The 23,752-nt window shown below is 35.9% G+C and overlaps 1 protein-coding gene across 1 annotated transcript; it reads left to right on the top strand.

The window, feature by feature from the left end:
* The first annotated feature begins 3,751 nt into the window (after nt 1-3,751).
* Nucleotides 3,752-19,961, top strand: rcor1 (REST corepressor 1). The gene is made up of 12 exons (XM_022672603.2): nt 3,752-4,302; nt 4,403-4,462; nt 6,407-6,487; nt 6,824-6,876; nt 12,231-12,392; nt 13,104-13,222; nt 13,364-13,442; nt 14,287-14,490; nt 14,634-14,711; nt 15,956-16,013; nt 16,755-16,993; nt 17,558-19,961. Exons 1-12 carry the CDS (start codon nt 4,143-4,145, stop codon nt 17,597-17,599), a joined length of 1,335 nt encoding a protein of 444 aa, XP_022528324.2. The 5' UTR covers nt 3,752-4,142; the 3' UTR covers nt 17,600-19,961.
* The last annotated feature ends 3,791 nt before the right edge of the window (nt 19,962-23,752 follow it).

Genomic DNA, 23,752 nt, shown 5'->3' with positions numbered 1-23,752 from the left:
TAAAAGGCAACAAAAATACTATAGTTAGTTATGAAGCGGAAAACATTGACAAATATCAATGAGAATATTTTTGTTGTATTCAAATAAATTCATAATATTAATTCAATAAAATCAGAACTGTGTGGGTAAAGTAACTTATAGCCACAAAAAATACAATAAGATATAAGGCATATTCCACAGAATCAGTGCCATTTCTGTCCCCATTAAATTGCATAAATGTGCACAAAAAATAACTTTAATATAAATTCTATAACTAAGCATTGTGTATTGTACACTGACCTAATTCAAATGTAAAACCGTTAATAAAAAACGAATTAAAACACTGGGAAAATAGCATTTGTTACCTGTTCCCACTCTTTAACTATAAACTTTACCCTGAAATATAATTTTTAAAATCCTTCAGAGATTTTCATAATAAATCCATTTTCAGCTGAAAATCTGCTGAAAATCTGCTGCGTTTCCAAACACAGTGTTTTTTTTAACAGGAGGTGCAGCGCAGATGAACACGTGGTAAACGAAGTCTCACGGCTGCGAGCAGTGAACGCAGCACATGCTGCGCGTGTAAACAGCATGGAGCAACAGAGACAGCCTCTAAATCATAGCCGAGGTAATTAGCGTTATCTGGCTATTATATCAGATTAAACTGCACTTTATCAGCGATTTAGCTCAAATGAAAGGAGAATATTTAATATCTGGGTCGGTAATATTTGTTTGTTTTCTTTCCCCCAATTTACAAGGCCAATTTATTTATTATTTTTTATTTATTTATTTTTAAATACTAAAACTCAATTCTTGGCCTTTTACTGCAAAATACTTTTTTACACTGGATTTTTTTTTTCCATTTCCAGTTAATGAGTGATTTAATCGATTTGTGCAGTTGCGTACTTTTTGAAAATTTTAAAGAATATCTGGTCATCATTTTTAATCATTATAAGTTATGAAAATAATTTAAATATAAAACTGAACTGCCACCTAATAGCGTAATGTGGCAGTTCTGGTGGCAGCAGTTTCTGTAGCACTTCACAGCTGTGTATTCAATTCTGTAAAGAGCTGCAGTAAAATATGTGGTACGTCCAGCTTGTTCAGATTTATCAGGTTCTAGATTGTCAGAGTTGGTTAACAGAGAGCTTGCGTGTGCAGACCACACCTATTCTTCATACTTCCAGCTCTGTTTGGAGTTACTGGAAAAGTGTGAAGGGAAAGAACTTGGGGAATTTGGGCTGGAAAGCTGGGAGTTTGGGGCTTCAGCTTTAGAGCTGAGAAGAAGAAAGAGTTTAAAAAACAAAACAAAATAGTAATTGAATATGAGCAAAACATGAGTGGGAGGAAAAAAAAGTATGTTTTTTGAAACTGTGTGTGTTGATGATTGAACAGCTCGTTTTCAGACTGCTTTGAGGTATAAATAAGTGTGTGTTTTCTGATTCATCATCTCAGCTATCAGAGAATATTATATATTTTTAAGTTCCTGGAAGGTTAGCCTGTAACTTTACAGAATGTTAATAATGTTCTAGAAATGTTCTGAAAATGTGTGACATAATAATAGTTTGCATCATAACGTTATAAAAACCTTTCTTACAAAAAATTCCCAGCTAGATGCATGCTTACATTATGAAAATTTAATTCCCAAAAATAAAAATTAAAACATTGACAAAAAAGTGACGTTGCAGCGATGTTACCATAATGTTTTAAATGTTAAAGAAACATCCAGAAAACATGACATATTGAACGTTTTAAGAAAGTTATCTGTGACGTTCAGAAAATGTTCTCCTAACTTAAATTGTTAGGATTGGCTTAATGATGATTCCATTAGAACTCAGATGTCAGAAATTTCACTTGGGAACGACTTGAGAATTTGAATTTACAGGAGAGTCTCACAACCCAAGAACCTTGGGAGTCCAGAATCCAAGATGCATGCATAGATGTCCCTGAGAAAGATTTCCTTATGCATATGTTGCTCTAGAATTTCAGTAAACTTTTTACTTGAATGCTGCCATCAGAGAAGTCCACTGACACAACTCCATACTATGACAGAATGTTTTTTTGAACATGTTGCTGATAACAGTCTGGATAGCGCTATTACGTTTTGCCACCGCCTGTTTTTGACCACATTTTTGATTTACCACTTTTGTTTGTTTTGCTTATTAAACTCACCTTTTTGCTTCTTTGCGCCTGTCTCGTCCGTGGCATTACTTTTTCTTAATGTTCTTTGTCTGATTTGGCTTATTAATTGGTCACTGCATTTACAGGAACTGGAGCTTTTTAGAACATGCACAACCTTTTTTAGATGTCAGTGAGTCATTTACAGTCAATGTATGAAGCCATGATGATGCATCAGCACTCTGGACGCTGAGAGAATGAGCAGGAGATTACAACAGGGCTGGGTCTCTGTGTGCAGAGTTGTGTGTCCAATTGTGTTATTCCAATGAACTCTGACCAGCTATCCTGTACCTGCTGAAGAAAAGCATCCCCACAGCATGATGCTACCACCACCATATGTCACATATGTCACACCTGCAGAGGTGTACAAGCCTCAGTGTTTTGCACCCACTGTGAAATTTAGTGGAGGATCGGTGATGATCAGGGAATGCTTCAGCAAGGCTGGAATTGGGCAGTTTGGTCTTTGTGAAGGATGCAAATGATTTGAGCTGCATACAAGGTTATTTTGGAAAAAAAAAACTTGCTTCCTTCTGCTCTGGCAATGTTCCCAATGTTTGTTTGTTTTTTTACCAGCAGGACAATGCTCAATTCCACACAGCTAGATCAATTACGGTGTGGATAAGGGACATTGAGATGTGTTTGTTTCTAAATGAATATGAACTTGCTTTCATTATTTGAGGTTTGAAAGTGCTGACATGTCTGTTTTTGGTCCAGTGTGTCAAACATATGTAAATTATAGAAGTAGTTCCTGTAGCTAATATTCAACAGATTAAAATAAAAAGTGTGAAAAAATTAAGGATAATTTCAATGTGACAGATGGAGAACAGTGCCAGCAAAAGTTACAAGAATTTTGGTAGTTTTATAAAAGGTATTTCCAAAATAATTTTAAGTATATTGAAAGAATTAGATTAAATCTTCCTGTGTGTGTGGATAATGATAGTGTAAATAATGCAAAAGGTAACATTTTTGCACGTGAACAGTGCTATACTTTTATATAGTAATGATAAAGAATCTGAATGAATTGACTTACATTATCACATTATACCCATTTTTAATTGAATACACAATAACATTCATGTCACACTATATGACAGTTTTAGTTACTAAGACCGTAAACTAGTGAATAAATGGTAATTTCAAGAAAAAATCTACAAGACCATGTATAGATTTGGAAATTATATATATATATATATATATATATATATATATATATATATATATATATATATATATATATATATATATATATGTAGGTGTGTATATGTAAGTGTGTGTGTGTGTGTATATATGTATATGTATATGTGTGTGGGAGGGAAGAAGGTGGGGGGAGAAGTTCCCTCTGCATCTCATCAGCACTTCTTTAGAGTTGTGTTTGACAATAACCTGCTCGTTTCTCGGCGGTTTTTCGGTTCTGGGTGGAAATATATCGACTATCGGCTCTGTGAGGAAATGCTGGAGTTATTATTAAAACTAAGGTCGGCTAATGCTAGCTGTTATCTGTGTTAGCTCGGTGGCTAACTCTCTATCAGTGTAGCCTGTGTGTGTGTGTGTGTGTGTGTGTGTGTGTGTGTGTGTGTGTGTGTGTGGAGGGGGAGGTGGGGAGTTAGCCTGTTAGCTAACAGCGGAGCTAGCCGGCTATAATCCGGTTACTTCCATCAGTCGGAGTAACCTGCTCGCTCAGCGCGGTCGGTGCAGCGGGCTAGCTAACTAGCTAACGACCCCGGAGACAGGCGCCAGTTCCCGGCCTGAGTTTATCGAGCGCCCGCTGGTTTAAGCGCACTTTGTGGGAACTTGTTTAATAGCGGTTTAATATTATATTCACACTCGGAGTTTAAGCAGAGGAGGCCCTTCGCCACAGATTAGCCTCCGGAGCATCTGCTGCTGCTGCTGCTGCGGTCGGTCGGGCTGCGTTAGCCGCTAGCAGGCGAGCCAGCGAGCAGCGCTGCGCGTTTCAGCCGCTAAAGTTCCCCGGCTTTGTCTCCGAGATGCCCGCGATGTTGGAGAAGGGCCCGGCGGAGATCTCGGGCAAGAGGAGAGGCAGGAACTCGGTAAACAACCCGGTCAAAAGTTTCACTTCGAACGGGAACAGTAACAATTCGTGGGAGGAAGGAAGTTCGGGCTCCTCAAGTGATGACGAGCATGGTGGTGAGTCGTGGTGGTGGTAGCCTCGGTCTCTCGCGTCAACTTCACACACTTTCCTCCCTCCTCTACTGTGCGCTTTATCCTCTCTTCTACCTGTTTTAAGGTGCGGGAGGAATGCGAGTGGGTCCTCAGTACCAGGCAGTGGTCCCGGATTATGACCCCGGTGTGTGGAAATTCACTTCTCTCAGCTCCAACGACACAACACTGCACGGGCTGTGGTAGCCTCGAACACACCCGTTGTTCAGATACTTTCTCCAGTTGGAGCAGATGGCTCTGATGTTGTTTTAACCTAAAATCACTCCCGAGATTCTTTTATGTCCTTATTTAGAGTTTAACAGTAAAATCTTAAATTCAGGATCTCTGTAATGCAGTTTAATGCAGTTTAAACTCTCATAACTATAATATATTTAATCTATAAATGAATCTGACTACTCATACATTAACAGCACCACATATCCTTACTGTACTTCTGATGATCATATCCCTCTTTTTATAATATACATTTTGCTAGTACACATAAGTTACTCTATATATGTGCAGTGCAGTTCTTAGTAATATAGTAATACTAATAAATTAAAATATATATATAGTAGTACAGATGCTAATTCAAAATATCTCGAGTGTAGTTTTGACTAATACTAAGGTGAATTTCGGATATGTGCAGTTTTAGATATCTACAGTTCAAGTTGTGACTAAATCTAATAATATTTCTAATATCTAAAACTTTAATAGAGTCTTTAATAGTCAGAATTGCAGTGTATGCATTTGAAATAACTTATTTCTGCTAATATAAAGCTATTATAGATATCCGTAACTGGAGTTTTTTTAGAAACATATGACCAATCAGAATTACAGTAAAGATATGTAGTTATTAATGATGACTACAACTAATAATATTACTGCAACTAATGACAGAACTCTGTACGGGCTGTGGTAGCCTCGAACACACCCGTTGTTCAGATTCTTTCTCCAGTTGGAGCAGATGGCTCTGATGTTGTTTTGTCCTAAAATCACTCCAGAGATTTTCCTAAGTCCTTACTCAGAATTTACCTTTAAAATCTTAAGTTCAAGGTCTCTGTAAAGCAGTTTTGACTAGTATAAACGCACATAATCATAACATATTTAATTGAAACAATATCAGATGTATAAAATCAATGTCTGACTACTCAGACATTACCAGGACCACATATTCTTACTGTAGTTCTGACTGATCATATCTGACCATTGATTTACATGGAATATCACCCCTCCTATCTATACATACATTTTACTAGTAGACTTGTAGTGTATATATCTAGAATAACTTATTTCTTCTAGTAGAAAGTCATTATAGATATCTGTAACTGGAGTTTGTGCCAGTAAAATGTACAGATAGATAAGAGAGAGTGAAATTTCATGTAAATCAGCAGTAACAGTCAGAACAACGGTAAGGATATGTGGTAAGAATGATTTTTATAGATCTTTAGATCTGACACTAATACTAGTGACTATAATGATGATGATGATGATGATGATATTGCTACTAGTGACTGAAGAGTGCCAAGGCTGTGGTAGCCTCAAACACAGCCCGTTTTTCAGATACATTCTCCAGTTGGCAGTGATGTGGTTTTAGCTTAAAAAGACACCAGAGATACAAGTATAACTAGTATAACATATTTACTAATAATAATATCAGATTTATAGTCAGACATTACCAGGACCATATATCCTAACTGTAATTCTGACTGGTTACATGTTACCATTAATTAATATATTAATTACTACGGAATTTCTTTTTTTTGGTAAAAAAAAATCCAGTTACAGATATCTTTAATTAACTACAATGTAAGTCTGACTATATAAGACTACATTTTAGATAATAACATTAGTAATAATAATAGTAAAATAGTAATAATATTATTAACACTAGTCAAAACTTGAACTGCAACTATGTAAAACTTTAATATTAACTATATGTTCATAACATTTTTACTGGCTATATATATTGAATTTAGATTAAAACCATTTCAAGTCACTTACTGACTTTGTGACTTGCATGCATCTTGATTTTTGGACTAATTTTGTTTTGTTTTACCTGAAATCATTAATTTGCCTTTTTCCTAATCAGAGGTAGCAAAGGCAAGCCAAGAGAGGGAGAACTTGGGAATGCTGGTCTGGATTCCCAACCAGAACTTGGCAGAGACTAAATGTGAGTTGTTTATGAGGACATTTATGATGAATTCTAATTATTCACCTGTAATTTTGGCCTGTATATCATCATCAGTGTCAGACACTCTCTTTTTTAACTTTTTGTTTGTAACGGCTAAGAGAAATGTTAAGCTCAGGTAAAGGTGCTATTTTTGAGATAGTGGGTGTTATTGTGACAGCACTGATATGGATTTATATATATTTTAATTTTTAGGATATATTTTAATTAACTATCATTCAGAAACCAAAATTGCTATTGTTTTACTTACTAATGCCATGTAATGCCAACTGTTTTATTATTTTAAGTTTTCTCTCTTTTTTTCCTCCCCTTCTTTAGTGGATGAATACATTGCAATCGCCAAAGAGAAACATGGGTACAATATGGAGCAGGTAAAATTAGCTTTGTTTTTCTACTTTTTAGAGCAGTTCTGAGTAGGATTTATTTTTTTGATGCTTAGAAACAGTTAATATCTGTCGTCTCTCACAGGTTTAGGTGTTAGGTGTGTTTAGTCATTCATAACTGGACAGTTTCTTACCACAGAGTCACTGAATGGTTGGATATTTCTGGGTGGTGGAGCACTCTCACAGGGGTGTGTATACAAAATCCTAACCATACTACTGTGTGGCACTGTGTCATTGTCTCTGCTGTGTGGAGAACAGACGCAGAGCACATTGGGTCATCTGAGATAACCAACCCCTCGTGGGGGAAAACATTTAGCCAAGTTTAAATAGAAGTCAGTATGAAATTGTGGATCACAGTGTCCTTAAATAACTTTATTATAACATGCCCACACCATCCTACTTTCAATCAATCAATCAATCTTATTTTTACTCGGTAATAAATTAAGGGTAACCCTAATTTTTTTAATGCAGCCAAGCATTTACTAAATTAAAGAGACTGAAAAAATGTGAAAAAGTTTAAATTATAAAAAGAAGCAAACAATAAAATATTTTATTAAGAAGAAAAAAAATAATCTGAATAAAAGGGTTTGCAGACTAACTAAAATGTAAGCAATAAAACAAAGAGATAAATAAATAGAATAATAAAATATAAATACAATTAAAGAAATGTAGTAAAATAACACCACAATTCTAAGTAAATGATTAAAAATAAATAATAATAATTATAAGTTTAAAAAGTATTAAAAATAAATAAAACTACGAAATAAATGAAATAAAAAATGTAACGGACAAAAATAAAACCAGTAGTAAAAATAGAATAAAAAAAGATGAAATGAATAAAATAAAAGGGTTAAAAGGTAAAATAAAAGATAGATAAATAAGAAGACGAAATACATAAAATAAATAAAAAAGGTAAAAGGATAAAAAAAAAAAAACTAAACTAAAACTGGTACAGGCTGTGTAAAGATTGTTGGATATTAAAAGTTTAAAATTATTTAGTGACATTAGTGAGCTGAGTTTTAGAGTGTCCTCTAGTGAATTCCAGCTCGCTGGTTCTCTGTAGCTAAAAGCAGATTTTCCCAGTTCAGTAAAAACTCTAGGAACCTGACAGCTGATCCAATCACTAGAGCAGATCTGATAAGTATATTTTTAAATACTTGGAGCCAACCTTTTGAAAACAAAAAAATCCTATAAAGATGGGATGCTGTGTAAAACATAGAAAAAAACAATTTTAATATGAATTTGCCAACCCTTTTTTTTTTCTTTTTTTTTTTTCTTAATGATTTCTTTAAGCCACGAGTCATATAGCACGACAAATATTCAATCACTGACTATGAATGGAAGAGCCATACATGAACAGGATTGGCCAGGCCTGACCTAGATAAAAGGGCCAATTACATATACATAAATAACCTATGATTGGCTACCTCATTGTCTGATTTCTGTCCCAAAATCATCATTGTAGAAAATAGTACCATTACCTCAACATGCCACCAGGTAGGCTTATAGCTAGCATTGTGTTAGCTATGTTAGCGGTGTTAGCTATAACACTGTGATCTGAATATTAACATCTGTAGCTAATTAGGCTGCATCGTATTTAACAGTACTAGTTATTATTCATATCCTTCTTGTTCTGTATCAGTCAGAATCAAATGTATATGAACCTGTCATCTATGACAGCAAAAAAAAATTAAATACAGCTGCACCATTACAAATGATTAGTACTACTGTAACCATTATCCTATTAGAATGCTGTTCTCTATTATTCTGAATTAATGTCATATGAACTCCCATTATTGTCATGTGAGCTCACTGGCTCAAGTCAGGGCTTGTTATCTGGGCAGCTGGAGCATTACAGTAGTAACACATAATCTTAGTTAGAAATAAGATATCGTTTTTAACAATAAGTTCTCAGATACTGTAGAAGCTTTAATTGAAGGGGTTCAACATAAATATCCTATAGAATGTTTAAGAGTTACAACCACTTTTCTGAAAAGCCTCCACATTTCAGGGGCTTAAAAGCATTTTTATTCTATTCCATGGGATATTCACTCATTAATCCATCAGCAGTTTAGCAGGTAAAAGGTCTGAATTTAATTCCAGGTGTGGCGAGCTCATGCTGTGAATCCACAACATGCTGGTTAAGAAGCTTGCAGTGGAACTGAAACAGACCATTATTAACCTCCATCAGAGGTCAATCAACCTTTATTTTCACTCGGAAATACATTGAGGGTGACCCTCGTTTACCAATCAGCTGAGCATTTACAGTTTAAAAGAGATTAAAAACATTTAAAAAGAAATTAGAAATAATAAGTAACAAAATTGAAAAAAAAAAAAATAATAAATACCATTTTTTAAATTGACATTTATTATAGATTAACAAAATATGTATGTAAAAATGATATAAAATAGAAAAATTCTAAAAAGACCATAAAAAATTGACACACAAAAAGTAAAGAATTTATAAAATATAAAATGAAGACGAGATAATTGTAAAAGTAAATAAAATAATAAGATCGGTAAGAAATGATAAAATGAATAAAAATGAACATAAGAAGAACATAAGAATCCAAATGGAAAAATAGTAAAAAAAAAAAAAAAGTAATAAATAAAAAATAAAAAGATAAACTAATTAAAACTCATTTAATACAATCTCTAGGAAGGAGGTGTATCAGTATCTCAGTCTATAATAAAGAGAAGACTTAGAGATAAGAGCAAATACAGAGGCTTCAACACAAGGTGCAAATCATTAATAGAAAGGCCAGATTAGACTTTATCAAAAAAACATGTAAAGAAGTCGTTTCAGCGTTCTTTGGACAGGTGAAACTAAGATCATCCTTACCGCCTGAATGATGAGAAGAAAAAAGTATGGAGGAGGTTTGGAATGGCTCGACGCAAAGCTCACTACATCCTCTGTAAAACATGGTGGTGGTTGTATGAGTGTGCATGGCATAGGATATGATTTGGCATACCTCTAACTAAGATATTAAAAAATACAAGAATTTGATCAGATTTGTAACAGAAGTCAATGATCCAGAATATCATGATACTAATAATAATGCCCTCCAAATATCTCCATATATCCAGGATTAAAGTAAAATAAATGATACTGGAGAGATATAATCTGTCTCTAGTAGATATATAATGGGAAATGAGAACAGTGTGAATTTTTCTTTTGCTAAAAACAGCAAAAAAAAAAATAGTACCTTGATGTGATAATTAACAATATCATTCACGATATTCCAAAATGTTATTGCGATATTATTGCATAAGATATGATATGGCACACCCGTACTGCGTAAGTAAGGTATAGAAATGGAATTGCAGAATGCAGACTTTCAAATCCAGTATGGTGGCCTGCAGAGCCCAAATCATGACGTTAGCAGGATATCACATAGGCTATCAGGATCCTGTAGGACCTTACGGATGTAAAGAGCTTTCCTGTATTGATAGATTTAAATCAAATGTTGCAATTTAAGCTCTTTTGTGTTTTGCAGTTACATTTTTAGTCTGTTTTAGTCAGTTTGCTAGTTGCATATTTGTATTTTTATTTTTTTTTTTAATTAAGTCCACAATGCTAAGAAAGCTCTTAGTTGTTTTCCTCATGTTGTGGGCGGGACTTAAATGTGCTCTGTCTCTATGGTCCACCACATAGGAAATGTGTGGTTAGCAGCAGATTGTGGTCAGCAACAGCAGTGATAAATTATGCAGAGGGTGACTGAAAATGATGTGTGATAAAAGATGAGTTAGCAGTCTGTAATGGTATGTTCATCATATTGAGGGCTTAAAAATGGAAATATATCATATAATAGTGTGTATACAGTGGCATGAAAATGTATTTGCCCCCACATATTTCTTTTTGTTTTTGCTTTTTGTCATACTAATGTTTTTTCCATTATCAAACAAACTTTAATGTCAAACAAAAATAACCTGAGTAGATATAAAAAGCCTTTTTGTAATGATAATTTTATTTATTAAAGTATAAAAAACTATCCAAACCTATCTAGCCCTGTGTGAAAAAAAAGTGTTTGCCCCCTAAATCTATTAACTTGGTTGTGCCCTTTACCCTGGGCAGCAACAACTGTAATAATAAAGCCTTACTGATAACTGGCAACGAGTCTTTCACATCTCTGTGGAGGAATTTTGTTCCACTCTTCTTTACAGAATTGTTTTAATTTAGACACACTGAGGAAATTTTCCATCATAAACGTTCTTTTTAAGATCATCCACAGCATCTCAATCTCGAGACTTTAACTAGGCCACTACAAAACCTTAATTTTGTCATTTAGAGGTGGACTTGTTTGTGTGCTTTGGGTCATTGTCCTGCTGCAAAACCCAAGTACGCCTCAGCTTGAGGTATGATCAGATGTCCAGACTTTCTCCTTCAGGATTGTCTGATAAACAGCAGAATTTCTGCTTCCATCTATTACAGCAAGTTATCCAGCAGCCCCAGACCATCACACACACACTACCACCACCATGTTTTTTTTACATTTAGTGTGATGTTCTTTTTCTAAAATTATGGTTTAGTTTTACACTAGATGTAACAGGACACACACCTCCCAAAAAGTTCAACTTTTGTCCCGTCAGTCCAAAGAATATTTATCCAAAAAAGTATATTTACTGCTGTGTTCTTTTTGATCAGCAGTGTTTTTTATCTTGGAACTCTCCAATGAAGACCATTTTCACCCAGTCTCTTTCTTACTATTGAATCATTAACACTGACCTTAACTGAGGCAAGTGAGACCTGCAGTTCTTTAAATGTTGTTTTGGGTTCTTTGTGACCTCCTGGATGAGTTGTTCTTGCCCTTATGGAGTCATTTTGGTTTGCTGGTCACTCCTGGGAAGGTTCACCAGTTTCCCATGTTTTTTTTTTTCCATTAGTGAATAATAGTGAATCACTCTTGTTCGCTGGAGTCTCAAAGCTTTAGATATTACTTTATAGCTTTTTCCAGACTGATAGATGATCAATGACTTTGTTTTCCCATGTGTTTTTGCAGCATAATGTGTTGTTTTTTGAGATCTTGAGATTTGTGTTGTCAGACAGGTTCTATTTAAGTGATTTCTTGATTCTACAGGTCTGGCAGTAATCAGGTCTGGTTGTGGTTAATAGGGAGATTTAACTCAGCTTTCCAAAAAGTTGAGATCCTTTAAAAAGTGCACAGAGAAGCAGATACAGAACTACAGTCTGTAATTATTGAAAAATGCGAACTACAAAGTGCTCCTGTATCTCATTGGAACTTAAAAAACAATGAGAACAACGAGATGTAAATAATGTTCAGCTGATTTTTTGTGCGAGTTACTGTAATCAGGTGTAATCTGTTACTGTTTCTCTTTTTTAGGCATTGGGCATGCTCTTCTGGCACAAGCACAACATCGAAAAGTCTTTGGCGGACCTGCCCAACTTCACCCCTTTCCCAGATGAGTGGACAGTGGAGGATAAAGTGCTGTTTGAACAGGGGTTCAGCTTTCACGGCAAGACTTTCCACCGCATACAGCAGATGGTGAGCCACTGGGGAACGTTACAGCAGCTCGCGTTTTGGATAAAAGAGATTTTCCTGGATGTTCTTATGTTGTAGAAAAACAGATGATCTGTTAAAATTCATATCACCGATATACTGGATATGACCACCCGAAAGATATCAATGGAATATTTTGCATAAAAATGCGCACATGAGTAAAAGAGAGTTGTCGTTATGCAAATGAAGACACGCGAACGAGTACACGAGTTTCAGTCATTATTAGCCAAGTTAGTGATTCCAATTTCGAATGAGGAAGGAAGGAAGGATTAATGCAATCATTAATGCATACAATCATACATACATACAATTATACATGCATTCATTCATATATACAATTCATGCTTTCATTCACACATACAATCATCATACGTACAATCATACATGCATATTCATTTGTACATTCATACCTGCATTCATAGATACATTAATACATTCATACATACATACAATCATTCATGCACATGCGTTCGTACATACATTTATACATGCATTTATAAGTTTATACAAACATACATTAATTGATCCCAGAGGGAAATCCTGGACATCCAGTAACAGATACACACATAGTCAATAGTACACACAAGTTACAAAACAAAGTCAGCATATCTTCAGAGCTGTGAATAAAGATGGGAGGTTTAATATTTCCATTGCACCTTACAGTTAAAATAATTCTTTTCTTTTTTTATTCACCAGCTTCCAGACAAATCCATTGCAAGCCTGGTTAGATTTTATTACTCTTGGAAGAAAACCCGCAGTAAAACCAGCGTCATGGACCGACACGCTCGCAAACAGAAGAGAGATCGAGAGGACAGGTCAGCCATTCATAGCTTTTCATATAAACTCAATGTAAATTATATTATGTTTTTAAATGTGGCTTATTCTAAAGTATTAAAATCATTAGAGAAATGTTTAATTCCTTAAAACAGTTAATAAAGTACTTTATTTTGTTGTAGTGATGAAGAAGCTGAGGAGACCAACTGCACCACTCCACCTAATCCAGAAGTAGAGGTGAACAAGGAGGAGAAAAAAGAGGTAGATTTGAGTTTGTGTTTTTCATAGTGAAGAGTCAGGCTGCTAAATTGTGTAAAAGTGGGGGTACATTTTATTTCTATCCCTTATTTTTATCTTATTTACCTGGTGAATACAGAAAAAAAATCTTCTACTCATTTTCTTCTGACATAAATCTGTGATCTGTGATTCTTTTTACCTTTAATTCATCCTTTTTATACAGTTTATTACCAAAGTAACCTTATGCCACATGTCATAGGACAGAAATTAGGGGATATTTTCGATTCTTTGATGCATCTCGATTATCAAATGCCAAAAAATTCAGTGTTTTTTCATGTCACCAAGAGTAGCGTTATCACAAAAATAGCATTAAATATTGAAATATATAGAAAAAATATAGTGGTGTCAATTGATTAAAAAATGAATCCCATTAATCACAAAAAATCCTGTGATTAACTGCGATTAATCGCATTTGTTTTTCTTCAGGCGCAAATTTTTATAGTGAATGTTTAAATGTAAATAAAAGAATGAATGTACGGAATGTAAAATGCAATTATATGTATATTAGTGGTGTCAATTAAAATAATAGTATATACTTGTATGTTTGAGTGGAGATAAAATCAATGAAGGGTGCTGGAATAAAGAATGCATGATAAATTGTAAACGCATTACTGATTCCAAATGAGCAGCGTGCGTTAACGCTTTAACGTTGACAGCCCTTAGAAAATAAAGTATTGTTTGGGTATTGGTATCATATTCAAAGTATTGTATCGGTATTGGTAATGATATAGTACATTTTAAAACAATACCCAGCCCTATTTGTGAGTTCCTACATTCATTATATACATTATTCTTAATCTCTTATCAGCCACCAACTGTCCCAGAAAAGCCAGCACACGTGAAGAAAGAGACGCAGGGTCTGTCTGGCCGGAACCTCAACCGGGCCAAGAGGAAGCCACCCAAAGGCATGCACCTGAACCAGAGTGACGCCTCAGCCATGTCCAGCAGCGGTAATGCAGCTACCAGCGTACTGAGGCAACTGGACATGGAGCTCGTCACCATTAAACGACAGGTTAGAACTTTGATGATGCTCAATTTGAATTTTTACGAGTTTGCAAATGTACAAATTTTATAAAAATACATTTAGCTAATTTGGTTAAGTATGTAGAGTAGGTTGTTAACATGTTAAACTTTCTCCACTCTGAAACTCTACAGATCCAGAGCATCAAACAAAACAACAGTGCTCTGAGAGAGACACTGGATACTGGAGTGGAGGAGTTCCGGCCTCCTGAGGTAATCCGTCCGTTACGTTTTGGTGTTGGATCTGCCATACTATAACTTGCACACTCCCACACATATGTTTATTTTTTTAACACTAGTGCATCTTAATACATTGAATATCATTTAAAAGTTACTGTTTAAGCGTTTTATTGTTGATAATTATGGCGTACAGCCAATAAAAACTCAAAAATTAATAGTATTTTTTATATTATATATCAAGACCAATTGGTACTTTTAGCAGTGTGGGCATTGTGCCAAGTCCTGCTGGAAAATGAAATCCACATCTCCATAAACGTTGTCAGTAGCAGAGGGAAGCTGTAAGATATGAAGTGCTGTAAGATTTTGTGGGGAAACAAAACTGCACTGACTTTAGACTTGATAATAAAACACAGTGGATCAACACCAGCAGATGACAGACATGTCTCTCCAAACCATCACTGATTGGTGGAAACTTCACACTAGACCTCGAGCAGTTTGGACTGTGTGTCTCTCCACTCTTCCTCCAGACTCTGCTCCCCTGATTTACTTGAAATGAAATAAAGTAAAATTTACTGATGATAGTGATGCTTTGGAGAGACATGTCTGTCATCTGCTGGTGTTGAGAGCAGTGCCTCACAGTATGTAGCAGGTGGGCCTGTCAGCCACTCAGTGTTGTTGCTGTAGTTAACTCCTTATCTTAATTATCTTTTTTTATTAATGTAACTTTGTGTCACTGATCGGTCATGAAGGGTACAATCCAGAATGACTGAAAGATTCCCAATTATAAGACTTGAAAAAAAGTAGTGTAGTATTAAAGCAATAACTAACCTAAACTTCATGTAGTATAAACCTGTCATTAGAGAAAGTGTAGCCATGGCAATGATCATTTTTTTTTTATTTTTTATATTTATCCATTGGTTGACATGTGAGATGTGTAATTAAGAGGGCCTGCTGTTTGAAAACACTAAATTAAAGTAATTTAATAAATTAAAAAATATTTTTATAAAATCTTCTTCATATTGGTAACTTAAAAGTAAAAGTAATATAAGGGGGGGAAAAAAGCCATTAAGGACTAAAGCCTAGGCTGCGCCACAGGGTCCTATCATTCTGAAAATAAAAAAAAATAACACAACTGGTGACGTCATGGGCCCTGCATTGTTTAATATTGCGATATATATTGTAGAAAAAAGTACATTTGCAATATAAAATTCCCATTAACGCACAGTCCTAACTGAAACGATGATTCATCTAATGTTAGATTTTTTTTTTTTTTGTAGGTGAATCAGAAGTTTAATACACGTTGGACTACTGAGGAGCAGCTTCTCGCAGTACAAGGTATATATATTTTTACTACTAATAAATATATGTATCTGAAAGTGAAATTATGTTAAAGGTTATTGGTTGGAACTGGGGTCTATGTACCACATTTTCTGCATTATAAAGTGCATTTAAAACACTTCGATTTTCCCAAAAATTAAAATGCCTTAAAATCCGGTGTGCCTTATGTATGAATTTTAGTTTAGTTCTCCAGCACTGAGGCTGCAGCAGTATTAACATTAGCTACTTATCGCACTAAGCACTAGGTCTTTAGCCGTTCATAGACAAGTATGTCAGCCTGTAGCCTGCTGCTTACACAGCTAGCATTGCTGAAACAGCATTAGCATTAGCCACTAACCATGCTAAAGCGCTAGCTCTTTTGTTATTTAGAGTCGAGTATATCTGCCTGTAGCCTACTGCTAACCCCATTACCTGCTAACCAGAGCATATTGGACTGTAGCCTGCGTGTTTACTGTGGTAAAACAAGCTATGTGGGAAGAACCGCTAGCTAATACCGCCCTGGCTTACTGGAACACTCAGGGTTCCTTAGTGTAGCGCTGTTGGGCAGCATTTACGTCCTGCTAGCTGTTAGCCGCTAGCACCCAGCCTAAGTGAAAATCTGTGAACCTAAGCTTACTGTAAATATACACACGTACTTTACTCACACCCAAATAAAGAGTTTTGGAGAGAAATCTGTGTAGATTTAATTTTGTAACATTTCTGGCAACTAAAATCAATATTTCCTTTCCTGTTTTTCAGCCATAAGGAAGTACGGAAGAGATTTCCAGGCCATTTCGGATGTTATTGGCAACAAATCCGTTGTTCAGGTGAAGAACTTCTTTGTAAACTACCGGCGACGCTTCAATCTGGACGAGGTGTTGCAGGAGTGGGAGGCTGAGCACGGAGTGGAAGGATCAAAAAGCTCAGAGGAGGAGAAGATGGAGGTGTCGTCTGAGGAGGGCACCACCACCCCTGTACCACCAGAGGACCAGAAGGAGGTCTGAATATTTTACACTAAGGTTCTAGATGAGAGAATTTCAATAATTGTTTGTAGGAATGACATCAATAGTTTGAGTTGCTTGGTCTCTTTATGATGCTGTTTGTTCACTAGTGTTCTCTAACAAACTACTGTGGCCTTCACAGAACAGATGTATTTATACTAAATTAGACTAAATTACACACAGCTGCACCCTATTAACTAATAAAGTTATAACTTTTAAAGGCAATTGATTGCACTGGCAATTTTACCAGGAATTTTATTTTTTTTGAAAATTATGAATTTTTTTCGTTCTACTTCGTTCTAATTATATGCTACAATGTGTTGTTCTATCAGTATCAAAATCTCAATAAAATACATTTGAAGTTTGTGGTTGTAAGTTGATAAAATGTGCAAAAGTTCAAGGGGTTAAAAATACTTCTGCAAGCTACTCAAAAATCAACGTTTAATGAATAAATAAATAATTTTCATTATCAGTGATCAACCAGAAACTTTCCATGATGTGACATTAGATGAGGAAGTAATAGTTGTAATTATTTGAATAACAGTTTGCTCTTCTGTTTAGGAACCGACGCCTACAGAAACGCAAACGCCCTCAGCCTCCTGAGTGCCCTCGCCACGGCCAGATGACCTCTCCTTAACCCAAACGCAATCCAGCTGATGTTACTGCTGTGCTGAAGAGGCACCAGGGCTTCTACAGCCCCCTGTGTAGCTGCTTAATACCAACCATTCCCACTCCTCTGTCCTTCCTCTGCTCCCTCAACCCAGCCCAACCCCCCGGACTCCGGCACGTTCTGCCAAACAGAAGCTCAAAACCTCATCAGAACCGAACGCGGAGTAAGAAATAAGGAATAAGGACGGATCAGCTTTATTTTAGCTGCTCTCTGCCAGCACAGATGGGCAGCGGTGCTTTTTAAGCACTGCTTTCACTTACTTTTCATAAACGTTGAGGATGTAAATGGATTCGCTGATCTGATTGGATGATCTTCCGTCCCAGCTTCACTGTACTTTGTTTCATGGTCCTTTAACACAGCCTATGTGAGTAGGTGCTGATGAAGTTGCCTGGTTATTCTCACTCTCTGTTTTAACTGTCCCACCCTCTCTAGTGGACTTTCACTCTTTCACTGACCAATCTCTCTCATCTCATACTCCACTCCAGCAAACCAAAATCTTAATTTCATGTTTCAGTTTTGTCTTTTTCCAGCAGTTTACACAGCGATCAGATTGAGTACGTGTTGTAATTTTAAATGACTTCGGTCCACAGTTCTATCATGAATCTATTTATTTGCTATTTGCTTAAAAAGTGTTTTCGAGTTTCAGGAGAGCGAAGATGTTACCAATAATAATGAGAGACTGTGTTTTAAGGGGGAATCTGGAATTTTGATGACTGGTCCTGTTTTCCTCTACATGATTGAAAGTGGAAAAGTGAATAATCTTTATCACTTAAGTTATTGGTGAAAAAATGATAGTAATAATAATAATGATAATGTAGATTCATTACATTGCAAACAGCCTTGGTTTGAAGATACTATTGTCTGCTAAATGATCTTTTCAGTTTTGCAAGCAAGTTTTCAAAATGTGTTTCTCTCAACAAAGACAAGGAAGATTATTTTTTAGAATATTTTTTTTTTTTACGTCTTTCTTTCTTCCCATGTGTTCTTCAGTCTGGCTTTCTCTCTCTCTCCAGTACCTCAGCAAGAATCTTAAGTGCTGAATCTAGAAAACATAGTGCATAGTGAAGTTAATGAACCAGTTTACACCCGGTCACGTCATGTGACTAGTATCTGGATTGTATCCTGATAAAGAGTTTAACCACATGTGTTTACAGTTATAGTCAAATGTTTCTCTGGTTTAGGCTGATTTATGCTACTGCGTGTTGAGTCAGTGCAGATATTGGTCTATGAAATGGGCCTACATTTTTTTTTTAGGCTCTGCAGTTGCACCTCTAAGGCGGGAATGTAAAGTTTGGAATTATTGGACCAATCACAGTTGCCGCGCTTTGCATTCACAGCTGCGACTATCTGTGACGAATAGTTGCCTTTCTAGAGAGGTGCGCATTGGGCTAAGGCGTAGGCTTCAGTGTAGGATCCTCGTCTGTGGGCAAGGTATGCATAAGCTGCAATGTAGGTTTAACTCAGAAGTATAAATTGGCCTTTAAAGGAGAACTCAGGTGTAAAATGGACTTTTGTTGTAGTAAAACATCATAAAAAGTTCTTACCTTTGATGAATAGCACACCTCCGTTCTCCCCTACAGCGTTCCGAGATCCAGAAATTTCAACAGTTTGTCCAAACACCCTTTAGACTGGGTGACACAAGGCATAATTTGTCCTGATAAGTCGCTTTTTCCACCGTTGTCCAGCTCAAAGTAGCTCCACACCTACTTGCTAGAATCCAGAGAGCCCTGACATTTAAAACGAGGCATTAATAACTTAAAAAGTGCACAAGAAGCTTATTAAAAACCACTGTTTACATCCCATAACACTACTAGCTTCGGCTCCGTGCGCCGCCATCACTGTACTGATAATGACCAGACATATATACACTGAAGCTAGCATTATGGGATGTTAACAGTGTTTTTTAATAAGCTACTTTTTAAGTTATTAATGCCTCTTTTAAATGTCAGGGTTCTCCGGATTCTAGCAAGGAGGTGTGGAGCTACTTTAAGCTAGGTAACGGTGGGAAAAGCGACTTATCGGGGCAAATTGTGCTCTGTGTCGATCAGTCTGAAGGGTGTTTGGACAAACTTAAAATTTCTGGATCTCGGAACGCTGTGGGAGAACGGAGGTGTGCTATTCATCAAAGATAAGAACTTTTATCATGTTGTACTACAACAAAAGTCCATTTTACACCAGAGATCTCCTTTAAACAGTCCTGTTGCTGTGTGGGACAGAATATATGAATCTGCTTGCTACATCTTAAAAGGAAACCAGACGGTTTGACCACTCAACCCTTTTTTTTTTTTTTTTTTTTGAGCTGTCCTAAAGAGGCCTAAATAAATGCATGAAAAATTTTGCATTTCTTGGCAACAAATTTGAGATGGATTAACATCTTCAGCAGTTCATACAGACCGAAAAACGACAGTTTTCCACAGCCGTGGTCTACTGTATCCTTGGGAGTTTCAGCTGTTGAATGCTTCTTGTAGAGTCTGATGTGTTTACACTGCTATAATATGGCTCGGATGCATCCAAGACCCCCCCTGAAGTGGCTAGAGTGATCAGATTTGAGATCATTTGTGCGGTTACACATTCATTTTTACATGGATTGGATTTATTCAGATATACGCCTGATACTCTTCAAAACTGCATGAAGTGAATAGGTGTAAACAAGGTCAGTGACTGATGTCGATTGATGGTAGATGTTTAAACTTGTCATCGGTGTTCAGAAGCGCATTTAATATAGAGCTCTGGAAAAGAGAGACCACTTAAATTTCTGAGTCAGTCTCTCTGATTTTGCTATTTATAGGTTTATATTTGAGTAAAATGAACACTGTTGTTTTATTCTATAAACTACAGACAACATTTCTCCCAAATTCCAAATAAAAATATTGTCATTTAGAGCATTTATTTGCAGAAAATGAGAAATGACTGAAATAACAAAAAAAAAAAGATGTAGAGCTTTTAGACCACAAATAATGCAAAGAAAACAAGTTCATATTCATCAAGTTTTCAGAATTCAATATTTGGTGGAATAGCCCTGGTGGTTTGTAATCACAGTTTTGTGCATCTTGGCATCATGTTCTCTCCTCCACCAGTCTTACACACTGCTTTTGGATAACTTTATGCTGCTTTACTCCTGGTGCAAAAATTCAAGCAGTTCAGTTTGGTGGCATCTTCCTCTTGATTATATTATATTTCATTCTTAAGTGGTCTCTTTTTTTCCAGAGCTTTATATTTAATATATATTATCATCATGCATTGACACATTTTAATGAAACCCTTTCTGCAATATGCAGATTTGCTGGAACTGGACTGTTGAATGATTTGAAACCAGTTATTTGTGCTGAGTGATTCTCAGACTGGTTCTCAGGGTCCCCCAGGCTGACCAATTATAATTTTACTTCAATACATAGGAGTAAAGCAAAAATAAAAGCAAAACAAAATGTGAACTTAAGTTTACCCCAGGACCGGTTTGAGAACAAACAGGACATTTAAATATTTAAATCCTGTAAATAAGAAGACATGAGAAAACATGAGAAAATATGCAGGTGCCAGAACTGCTCTTTTAAAGGGTTTAAGTTCATTGTGAACTTTTTTTATTTCGTTTTAAATTCGCTTTTAAACTTTTTATTAGGCTCATTTTTAATAAATAGGAAGATAAGCTTTTAAATTAAACTAAATTATGTAAGTAATGCATGAAAGGAATAAACCAGCGTTTGTCTACCTGATGTCAAATTGAATGATCTTTACATGATTTTTGGATAAAATAAAAATAAATTAAATCTTAAATTGAACTTCTAGCAAAATCCAATGAGCTGTTGATTCACTGTGCACTTCTATTGCAGTTTGAAAAAAGTGCTTTAAATCAGCAGCTCTTTTCCTGTATAGAATACAGGACACACAGAAACGTGAAAATAAAAATATGTGGTATTCCACTCTGTGCTATATTTATTAGAATTTGATTAAGTAGAGAAATGCTGGATTATTTCCTGAGGATAAATGCTTAATATTGGACCATTAAATAAGATGCCCCCCTTCAATATTGTTATATATTAAGAGTTCTATATGATAATGTTAAAATAAATTTATATATTATGTCTGTCAGTGGAGATTTCCTAACTAGGACTGTTAAGTACTGAAGTAATGAGAATTTCACAAATATATATTTCTTTTTTTCGGTGGGTGAATGTTTTTCTTTAGGGGTTTTAATGTGTTTTTAATGTGATCATGTCTTGCATGTAAAGGCAATAATTGGGCAGTCTCAGCCCATCCTGGAAGAGAGCGGGCAAACAATGGATGCCAGTTGAGTTTGATATTTTTGTAAAAGCATTGCAGTTAAACACACTTGACTGGTGTTGGGGCACGAGCAGTTCAACAGAACCTGAGATCATCTTTTTGATTTTTTCTTCATTCTTTTTGTTTTTCTGATTATACCAGGACTCTTCCAGCGGGTAGAATATTTTGAAACCTTTTTTTATTTTATTTTATTTCTAAGATGTTGCACGTGCATGTGTGTGTGTGTGTGTAAGCGAGAGGGAGAGAGAGAGCGAGAGCGTGTTCTATTGCCATCATATACTTTTCCCATGTATACTCAGTTTGTCACATTAGACACATAATAAACCAATGGAATTCCTGCAGTCTGTGTGTTCTTTCTCTATTAACCCAGACCGGAGCATTATGTATGGAGTGAATTTTGTGCCAAAAGCAAATATGTATATTTACATATATGTATATAAAATACATATAAATACATATAGTCTTTAGCCCTATTAAAGGGGTCCTTTGTGATTTTATTCTCGTCCAGAACGACCATGTATGTTTTTTTTTTTCCCCAGACGTACTCTGAAAAATAAAAATGCAGGCAGAATGTCTTACTATGTTTCTCTGAACTCCGTGGTCCTCCGGGAATTTTAGTCCTGTCCAGATGCACATCTCTGAGTTTCGTCTCCTCGCCTTAATAAAATAGCTATTTGCCCTCTGCCATGCACCGTAGTTACACTTTGGGCGCTTGGCCGTTTCCACTGAGATCCACATAAAAACACAACAGCGAGTGGAAATGGAGGAGCTACTGAACGTGATGTCATGTGACCTAGAAAAAAAAGACTAAAAACTCACTGGTCCTCCTGTTTTTTTTAATTGCAGTCCAGATGCAGGAGTTTTATCACTGAGTAGAAGTTTGAAATATTTTTTACAGACGTCCCCCTGAGAAACTAATCCCGTCCTGATAGGGCTTATTATAAAGGCTTATATACTTAATTTTTTGTGTTGTTGTGGATTTTTCTGTTAAATACTTGCTTCTGAAATCTATCTCTAGTATGTTTCTGCTTCATTTTTTGCTTTTGAGTATTGGCACAATTTTTACGGGTGGGCGGGGTTGGTAGGTCTCAAATGAGGGTTCAGTGTACCTGTCAGGCCAAAATCAGGTGACCAATGGAGTTTCAAGGGGAATGCCTTCTTCTAAGCCCCGCCCTCCCATGAAAAATGTCCTGAAAGTCAGAACTGCACCTGCTTAATGTAATGTGAACGTAGCTATTGAGCAAAAAATCTGATTTGAGTCACTTTAGTGACATGCTTGGGAATGCCAACATCTCTACAAGTTATGAGGTGTTATCTTGTGAGTGGCCATGGTGATGACCGGGACCAGCAGCATCCGACATTTGGCATGTCAGTTTCCTTTCTGCTCATGTTTAGTCAATGCTGAGTAAATGTCCCTAAAATAGTGTAAAAGAAACACAGACATTTTTTAAGAGAAAGAAATGGAATTGTTTGGAAATATCAAGGGTTTATCATCTGGCTTTAAGCCAACTTAAAATTTTTGTCTTACAGAAGACAAAACTAAAGGAAAAAAATCCCACAGACAGACTGAAACTGAAGGTGGCCACAGTACAGTCCTGATAAAGCATTTCAAGGAAAGAAGAAACTTCAGATATTCATACAGATCGAGAATTTGCATCGAGTGGTATAAATATCCTTTATTTTTTCATAAGTTTGTCCAATCACATTTAAGCCTGTGAAATGCAGAGTTTTTGTTGAACCCCATGTTTCAAACGCGCTTTGCATGTGTAAAATAGCCCGTCACATAACCAGTTCTCAACACGTGAGCA

Source organism: Astyanax mexicanus, chromosome 14, assembly GCF_023375975.1.
Source record: "Astyanax mexicanus isolate ESR-SI-001 chromosome 14, AstMex3_surface, whole genome shotgun sequence".
Lineage (NCBI taxonomy): Eukaryota > Metazoa > Chordata > Actinopteri > Characiformes > Acestrorhamphidae > Astyanax > Astyanax mexicanus.
This window is presented reverse-complemented; position numbering and strand designations above follow the sequence as displayed.

Excerpts from the sequence above, each read along its gene's own strand:
- rcor1 (XM_022672603.2), top strand. The coding sequence starts at position 4,143 with ATGCCCGCGATGTTGGAGAAGGGCCCGGCGGAGATCTCGGGCAAGAGG. Across the intron at positions 4,303-4,402 it reads AAGTGATGACGAGCATGGTG|GTGCGGGAGGAATGCGAGTG; the intron begins GTGAGTCGTGGT and ends ACCTGTTTTAAG. Across the intron at positions 13,223-13,363 it reads AAGAGAGATCGAGAGGACAG|TGATGAAGAAGCTGAGGAGA; the intron begins GTCAGCCATTCA and ends ATTTTGTTGTAG.